This window comes from Microtus ochrogaster, chromosome 16 (assembly GCF_000317375.1).
Source record: "Microtus ochrogaster isolate Prairie Vole_2 chromosome 16, MicOch1.0, whole genome shotgun sequence".
In the NCBI taxonomy this organism is placed as follows: Eukaryota; Metazoa; Chordata; class Mammalia; order Rodentia; family Cricetidae; genus Microtus; species Microtus ochrogaster.
Window position 1 is genome coordinate 8595837 of NC_022018.1, and position 8868 is coordinate 8604704.

At 53.5% G+C, this 8868-nt stretch overlaps 1 protein-coding gene across 3 annotated transcripts in view; it reads left to right on the forward strand.

Annotated features, from left to right (window-relative positions):
- Six3 (SIX homeobox 3) overlaps nucleotides 1–4660 on the forward strand; it is a 12299-nt gene extending 7639 nt beyond the window's left edge. For 2 of the 3 annotated variants that reach the window (XM_026783061.1, XM_005354698.3), the window contains exons 2-4: nucleotides 639–1455; nucleotides 3200–3359; nucleotides 3742–4660. In XM_026783061.1, the coding sequence (XP_026638862.1) occupies nucleotides 639–1455; nucleotides 3200–3359; nucleotides 3742–3831 (1067 nt within the window). In that variant the 3' untranslated portion in view covers nucleotides 3832–4660. Of the gene's footprint in view, nucleotides 1–638; nucleotides 1456–3199 lie in introns of all 3 variants that reach the window. The other variant, XM_013348971.2, reaches the window with a different exon arrangement.
- Nucleotides 4661–8868: the final 4208 nt, after the last annotated feature.

Here is an 8868-nt window from a genome sequence, read left to right on the forward strand (position 1 = left end):
AGAGAGAGAGAGAGAGAGGATATTAAGAGTTGCAAAGATTTTTTTTTAAATTCTGTTTCGCCTTCTTCTCCCTCCCCCCCCCCTCCGGCTAAGTGGTAAAACCGTCCTTACGTTCTCGGTATTGATTGGCAGGGCTGACAGTGATTGGCAGTGGTTGCCGTGGCAACGCCACAACGACACGCTGCAGACCAATAGAAAAGCGAAACAAAATGTTTCAATGCTGCACTCACTGTGGATTTAGGGGAGATATTATGAGGCTGTTGTCATTAGGGCGATTGCTGTGGAATCGCTGAATCTTGACTCGGCGGTGGTTGGCTCTCGCTCTCCTCTCGTTCTCCTCTCGCTCTCCTCTCTCTCCCTCTCCCTCTCTGCCTCGGGTTCTCTCTCTGCGCGCGCGCACCGGGCCGCTCTCCTTCCTCCCTCTCTATGTGGCTGCGCGGGTGTGTGTGTATGTGGATGTGTGTGGGGTGTGGGTGTCCCTTACGTCCTTCCTCCTCCCCCTCCTTCTCCTTCTGCTCCCCCCTCCTTTCCATCTCCTCCTCCCCCCTCTCCTCTCCCTCCTCCTGGTCCTCATCGCCCCTCTCCTCCTCTTCCTCCCCTCTCTCTTCCTCTCCCTGAATTTTCTCCTCTCCTCTCAGGTCAGTCCATGGTATTCCGCTCCCCCCTAGACCTCTATTCCTCCCACTTCTTGTTGCCAAACTTCGCCGATTCTCACCACTGCTCCCTACTTCTGGCGAGTAGCGGCGGCGGGAGCGTTGCGGGCAGCGGCGGCGGCGGCGCGGGAGGAGGCGGCGGCGGCGGGAACCGTGCGGGAGGCGGCGGTGCTGGCGGAGCAGGCGGCAGCGGCGGCGGCGGCTCCAGGGCCCCCCCGGAAGAGTTGTCCATGTTCCAGCTGCCCACCCTCAACTTCTCGCCGGAGCAGGTGGCCAGCGTCTGTGAGACGCTGGAGGAGACGGGCGACATCGAGCGGCTGGGCCGCTTCCTCTGGTCGCTGCCCGTGGCCCCTGGGGCGTGCGAGGCCATCAACAAACACGAGTCGATCCTGCGCGCGCGCGCCGTTGTTGCCTTCCACACCGGCAACTTCCGCGACTTGTACCACATCCTGGAGAACCACAAGTTCACCAAGGAGTCTCACGGCAAGCTACAAGCCATGTGGCTCGAGGCGCACTACCAGGAGGCCGAGAAGCTGCGCGGCCGCCCGCTCGGCCCGGTGGACAAGTACCGCGTGCGCAAGAAGTTCCCTCTGCCGCGCACCATCTGGGATGGCGAGCAGAAGACTCATTGCTTCAAGGAGCGGACTCGGAGCCTGCTGCGGGAGTGGTACCTGCAGGATCCCTACCCCAACCCCAGCAAGAAACGCGAACTGGCGCAGGCCACCGGCCTCACTCCCACACAAGTAGGCAACTGGTTTAAGAATCGGCGACAGCGCGACCGCGCCGCGGCGGCCAAGAACAGGTCAGTGGCGGGGATCACGACTGGGCCACAGCCTCCGGGGCTGGGGAAGGGAAGACGGGTTGAAATGCAGGCTATCCTGGCATAGTAGGGGCGGCTGACCCAGAGCTGGAGGAGCCGGGTCTCTCTGGGTAGTTGGAGAAAGTTTTTGGTTGCCCCGGAACAGGGGAGGAGAGGGTTATAGGCTACTTTGCCCAAGAGGGGCTTTTATCAGGGCCAGAACTGTCTCTGAGAGCTTCTAGTGTCCTCAACCCGTGGTGCCAGTCTTGGAAGCCCTAGTCCCCTGGCAGATTTTCTCAGCCCTGGCCCCAACTAGAAGGCTGGGAGGAAACCAAAACTCTATTTGCTGTCTGATTATATCCATGCATGGCAAAAGAAGGGTTGGGAGCCTTGGAGATGTCCAGAAGCGATCAAGAGGGGCAAGTGGACCAGGGTTCCTGCCACAAAGGGAAGATGGCCCGTGGCCACCATCCAGCGAGTTTCCTTTCCGAACCCTGAACAGGAGAGGCAGACTGGGTGTGAAGAGGCCTAGTGTGTTTTAATTAATGTGTTCACACAAGGGTGTCCACTCCTGGTGTTCCTCAAGCATTAAATATCTCTGTTCTCGGCTAAGGAGCGTCCATCCCTTTGGTCCACTTAGTTGGATAGCAAACGCCAGCAGGTGCAGCTCTGTTTCCAGCAAGTTGGTTACAAAGTCACAAAGTAGTTTTGGTTCTTGTGAATCCTTAAAGCTGGGTTGGGAGAAGTACGTAATAAAAGGAGAGGGGCTAGAGAAATTGAGTCCAAGGGGAAGGGAAAAGAAGGGGGGCTTGGGTGAGCGAAAGCTCTCCTACAGAGCCTCAATCCTCTCCGCTTCAAAGGCACTAGGCCTGGGAAGGAGCAGGAGCCCCAGCTGCCAACAGCTGCTGGTGGCTGGAGTACCTGGAGTGTGTGTGTTTTGGTGGTTCAAGCCTGAAGCCACTTCCCTCTCACCTCTGCCTGTGGAGACCACTTTTCGCCAGATGAGGGGAGCACCCAGGACCAAGAAAAGGCTTCCTTGTGGGGAGACCCTAGGTTCAGGCAACTGCTTTTTTGCCTGAAAAAGAGACAGTCTATCCTTCCCTCCTGCTTTCTCTTTCTTCCTTTTTCTTGCTTCTCTCTCTTACTCCCATCTTTTAACCCCCACCTTCCCTATTTTCTCGTCCCCGGATCCTGCGCTCCCCGCGTAGGGACTCAGAAAGTAAAACGGTGGGTACTCTTGGGAGAACCCCACCACCACCTCCCGCAGCAATGGATTATGTTTGGGAAGGCCGTGGCAGGAGGCTGTACGGAATTTTTAGGTCTCCATGCAGTCGGTCCAGTTACTAGAGTCTCCGAGGTTGCGGAAGAAGAGCGAAGCTCTTTCCCCACTGTCTGCTAGTCCAGGGCTCAGCGTCCCTTACTGACCGCTCAAGTCTCCGCAGGCGGCTGGCTTGGGGTTCAACCCCTGCTCTAAGGCCGTCCCTATCTGGAACACTTCCCTAAGCCAAAGGAACTTGCAGCCGGGACTTGAGTTAGGAAGACCCTGCGGTACTCAGGGAGCAAGCAGCTGGGTGCCTGGAAGAACACAAAGCGCAGTCGGGGGCGGTGGCTAGGGGCGTGCGATGCGGGAGGCCGCGGAGGTAGGGGGGTGCGGGCCCAGCCGGGCCAGTCTCCCCGTGGTGCAAGTGAGGGGAGCAGGGTGGCAGGCCATTTAGTCAGGGCGGGCTCCGCTCTCTCTTTCCCGCAGGCTCCAGCACCAGGCCATCGGACCGAGCGGCATGCGCTCGCTGACTGAGCCCGGCTGCCCCACGCATGGCTCGGCAGAGTCGCCGTCCACGGCGGCCAGCCCCACCACCAGTGTGTCCAGCCTGACGGAGCGTGCGGACACCGGCACTTCCATCCTCTCGGTAACCTCCAGCGACTCGGAATGTGATGTATGATAGCCAAGGCCGCCCTCCTCCTCCTTCCCCTCCTCCCCCTCCACCATCCCCTCCTCCTTCTAGCCCGGCTCCTTTTCCTTCTGGTCCATCCATAGAACAAACCGAAATCAGGACACGCGCGCTCGCGCTCGCGCGCGCGCACACACACACGTACTCCATACACACTCCCACCCCAGCCAAAAATATATTAAAAAAAAAAAGAAAAATAATTTAACCTTAAACCATCAACCCCCCACCACCACCACCACCACCACGGCCACCCCAAAGGACCGCGACGCCAACAGACAGTCACAAACGCTGATCTTGCGGGCAGAAAACATAAAAGAGGTGACAATTGTATACTTTCCAGGACAAGCACGGTTTCTCCTTTTGGTTCCCACGGACCCGGCACCCCACCTGCATGACGATTTATTTGTATCTGGGAAAATATTCTCTCTAGTTTAAAGTGATTTAAGGAGTCGACCATACAAAAACCACCACCGCCGAGACAAGACGACAAAAACAGACAAAAAGGAAAAAAAAACTGACATCTCCGTTCTGAATTTGTTTTTTAAAAAGGAAAGAAAGAACGAAAGAAAGAAAGAAAAAGAAAAACTCCTCGAGAGAAATAGCAAGTGTTTCTTCCTTCTGTTGCTCTTTCCTCTTTTAGCTCTTTCTCTTTCTCTCTGTTTTTAAGTCCAAGGATTGGTCAAACAAGATAGAATCTTTTGTTTTTTGTTCAGCAGACAATCATTTTCTTCGTAAGCACCTTTTTCTCTCCACTCTGTCACTGCCTGTGTGGGTACTGGTTATAAATGTGGAAAAAGAATAGTTATGACTGTAACAGATTTTTATTTTTATTTCAAAATTTTATATGAATTATGTATATCTTAATGATCGGTCATTTTCCCAGTTTGTAATATATGTGTAGCAATTGCTTGTATATGATACCTGCTTTTTTCCTCTCCCTCCTCTCTCCTCCTTCCTTCCCTGCTCACTCACCTCTTTCCTTTTGGGGGGTTCCTCCTCCTACTCGGGGTTCCTGGCCATCGACTTGTCAGTCGAGGCTTGGCGAGGTGGCCAGGGTTAGGGCGAGGGAGGGACCCTCTCGCCAGTGAAAGCTGAGTGAGGCCGTAGGATTCTTATGCAAAAGCTACTCCAAGTTTTTCCTAGCCGCTTCGGAGGCCTCATTCACTCCCGTAGGGCGCTTTTACTGTTATCTTAACTGCGTGTTTATCTATATGTAAAAACTTTCTAAAGCAAATACAGTATTCTCCATTTTCTTATCACTCCCAGAGACTGGTGTTTGTGTCCGCAGAGGCCAGCAGTTCCCGGGTGTAGGGTTCAGCGGCCCTACCTCGCTCTTGCTCTCCGGCTCTGCAGCTGCCAGAGCCTGAGGGTTGTCAAAGCTGGATCTGAGATTTTTCTGGAAGTTGAGTCGAAAACTGAGAGCAAACACTTGTTTGGAAAGAGAGTCCAAGCAATATCCTGAGAGAAAGGCAAAGAGGGCCCAAGGGAAGGGGGCTGCTACTAGTTCTTCCCATGCCTAGGGGTCAGGGCCTGAACCTTCCCCAAGCGCTTTGCTCTGGGTTTGCAGGGTCCTGCGGCTCTTGTGGGTCCCCGGGATGTTTTGGTAGCCTTCTAGTTGTTGTTTTGCTTTCTTGAAAGGAAAAATAGACAAGGTCCCCTAACCCAAGCATCCATCCTGAACGAAGCTGAAATGTTGTCTTCGTTGTCTATTTCTTCTTCTTCTTCTTCTTCTTCCGTTTTTGGAGGAAGTTAAAATAGTTAACTATGGCGGGGATGGGGAAGACAGGCGAAGGGAGGAAGGAGGTAGTTTTCTGACTTTAGGGTCTAAAATCAGGATACTTTCCCTTTTACCTTCACCGCCAGCCTCCTTTGACTGGGTCGCTTGCCTTAAGTGTCTGAATCTACTTGAATTTTCTCACCTTGTCTTTTGGGATCACCCGGAGTCCCTTCAGCTTCTAAGGGATTTTGGTTGGGCTGTACGGTTAAATGAAAACCAGCAACAAAACAAACCGCACGTTCCTCTGCGGGCTCCACACTTCTCTGGCCGGCTGTGGCTACACAGTTCTCAAGGATGGACGGATGGGCAGAAGCGATTCTGCGGCTCTGGGCCAGGGCGGCCTGCGCTCGAGGAGAGGCCAAAGAGGTCATTTTGGAAAACTTGCCTTCACTTCAAAGTTCAGTTTCCAAGCTGGGAGGATTAGGGAGAAAAGAGCCTGGAATTTCGCGCCCGCTTCCAAACTAATTTTGACTTCCGATTTCCTTTTGCCTTTATTCCCCGAAGCACGAAGCACCGCTGGGGGAGGGGGTTTACGAGGGCTGGCTTGGGCAGAGGGGCAGACTGGCCCGAAGGTGCCCTAGGTGCAGAAGAGCGCATGCGCTTACAAGGGGCGGAGGGTTCCTTAGGGGGTCCCTTCTTAGAATCAGGGCATCCTGCCGGCTCCCCAGCCTACCTGGCACACAATGTTAGAATCTCTGTGTGTGCCCACTACCCGTAGAAACAGTCCAGGGCAGCCATATTTCTGACACCGCCAGAAAATTGGAAAGAGGCGATCTAAAACCCACCAGGCTTGGACTTCCCAATCTGTTGTCTGCTCCTCTCACATTTGACCCAGAACTTGGGCCTTTCAACCCAGAAGAAATGGCTGTCTCGGTGTAGACAACGTGGATGGAGGGCGAATGAACCACACCTGAGGGGTGGAAGGAGCGCGCCATCGCTGCTGATGAGTGACTCCCTCCGGAGCGGACTAGACCCAGTGACATCAGGAGTAGGGGGCTTTTTGGGTGAGGACAAAGGGGAAAACTTGGGAGTTGCGCATCTTTCTCTCACCATGGTCAGCAGATAAAGCAAGTTTGGGTCAACTCATGGCCTCTTCCTCCACTGGAGAACCAGCCCCTGGTCTCCACCAGCAAGCAGCCTTCACTTTGGAGGGCCTGTGTCCTGTTGGGTGTCACAAGCCTGTGGCCCCTGTCAATCACTCCTATATTTCTACATAGGTCTGCCACAAATACCAGTGCTGTGTTCTTTGCATTTTCTGACTTTACCTACAGGTCTCCTGTGTGCTTGGTGTGAGTGGCACACGTGTGTGCCGTTCTGAAAGCTGGGCTCTCACTATTTCGTCAAGTTCTGCTTACAAAAGGATGTGTGTGCTAGATATAAATGCACACATACTTCATTGGCATGTTCCGAGTGTGGGTTTTCAAGAATGCTGAATAGCTTAGGTATAACACTTCTGTACCGAGAGAGCAGGGAGTGTCATAGTGGTTCCAGTACACCTGCAGGATGCTGTCAGCAGGGCTTTCTGTCCAGAGAACAAGTGTCCTTTATGTCAGTTCTTTTGTGGGCATCTATGTTCACTCATTCTGGTTAGTCCATGAACCTGAGCGCCTCAGTCTCCATCCCTAAGAATCTTACACACACACACACACACACACACACACACACACACGCGCGCGCGCGCGCATGGGAACTCACAACAGATGCTAGTGTGGGTTGGTTGCTTCCTTCACTCATTTTTTCCTTGATACATTAGTTATTACAGGGGACTTGACCCTTACCCTTTAACATAGAGGGCAGAGAGAAAGGGGGCTCATCTCTGGTCAGATCTCTCTTTTGCTCAGTGCCCGACCTTTCTCTTCCTAGCCCCCAGATCTATGGCTAAAGCTGTCAGTGTACCATGGGACTTCTGGGGGCACAAATGGGTGGAAGAGCTGTGCTGACACTCTCTTTGTACAAAAGCCAGCTCACACCCCCCCCCCCAACCTCCTGGAAGCAAAGCAAACTGTGCCTGGGCCAGGCAAGTGAGGCCTCTGTGGACCTGTTGACCACAGGGCCCCTTTCTCCGGGCCACACAGCAGCTGGCTCCCCTTGGCATCAGAGGGTGGAGAGCACTTCTCTGTATACTGTGCACCTCTTGCTTGCCCTTTCGGTGCATTTGGCTGGGAACTTTGCCCAATGCTAGGCCTCTCTATACCTAGGTGCTTGCTCTAGATCAGTGATTGTCAGCCTGTGAGTCACTACCACCAGGACTGCATATCAGATATTTACATTGCAGTTCATAGCAGTAGTGAAATTATGAAGTAGCAACAAAATAATTTTATAGTTGGGCATCACTGCAACACAAGGAATTGTATAAAAGGGTCACAGCACTAGGAAGGAAGAGAATGACCGCTCTACGGTACACAGGGTGAGGAATAACATCCAATGTTCTTTCTCCTTGCATCCCTCAAAGTAAACAATGGTTATCTAGGATTTGCATCAGAAACCCCAACAGCTGATTGCACTGTGAAGCTGTGAATATCTGTATCAAAGACCCCACCCTTAGACTGTCCCTGCCAGAAAAAAGACAGGTCAATGGACTCCTTTTGGTGTGTTCATTTCTTAGCCCCCTTCATTTCCTCACCCCATCCCAGAGCTCCTCCTATTTAGCTCCCCTTCTTGCCCTCTGAATCCTGCCAAATTAACTGCCCAGTGCCAGTGAAGTTGATTATCCCTGGTGAGATACACAACTGATTTAAAAGAAATGACCTGGAAGCTGCCCCGGTGCCAGGCAGGGATGCTGATCAATAGTGAAGCTGGATAGAGGTGTGTGAACCTGGTGGCAAGGCTGGGATTGGGGCTGGTGGGGACAGTGGGACCAGTGCCGCTCTGGGAAGGCCAGGACAGGGCCTAAGCAGGCCACAGATCTGACCTCCACAACCCACTACCAGTTTGTCATGAACACCCATGTAGTTCGTCGAAATTGGAATGAAACAGCTTGGCACATTGGGAACCCGATGCCTTGCAAGGGTCACTAAACCGACAGCCTAGGATCAGGCCTGTGGAACATTGGGCATGCTCTAGCTCCCCCAGAGCAGAGGGTGCCTCAGACTTTTCTCCCCCTCCTTGTCTTCCATTGCCACCCAACCTTCCTGCACTGCCTTGTGTGACCGTCACCTGGAGTACTGGCTGCCACCTCTGTGGCTTTTCAAAGTCCTCCCTGGGTACTGACCACGAAGACCATTGAGCTGCAAGTCCTCAAGCATGGGCCACCCACTGCTAGGTCTCTTGGGGGTGGGCAGCTGAGCTAAACTGAGCCTTCTTGGTCCCAGGCAGCCGGCTGGGATGGCTGTCTGGCCTAAGGGGGAGGGGGATGAGGGAGTCTGGGAGGAGGGTAGTAGTACACGCCCCGGCTCCAATTTCTCCGGTCAGCTGAGCACAACTTTCCATTCGAGTGTATTCATGCAGCTGCTGATTAGGCTCTCCAGTGTCAGGAAGGACTCGGCAGGAGGGGGTAGGCACCACCAGGCTAACAGAGGCTACACTACACACACACACACACACACACACACACACACACACACACACACACACACCCTAGCCACATGTTGTATGTACACCTTGCTCCCAGCCATTTCTGCATAAATACAAATACAGCTCAGCTCTCTCTCTCTCTCTCTCTCTCTCTCTCTCTCTCTCTCTCTCTCTCTC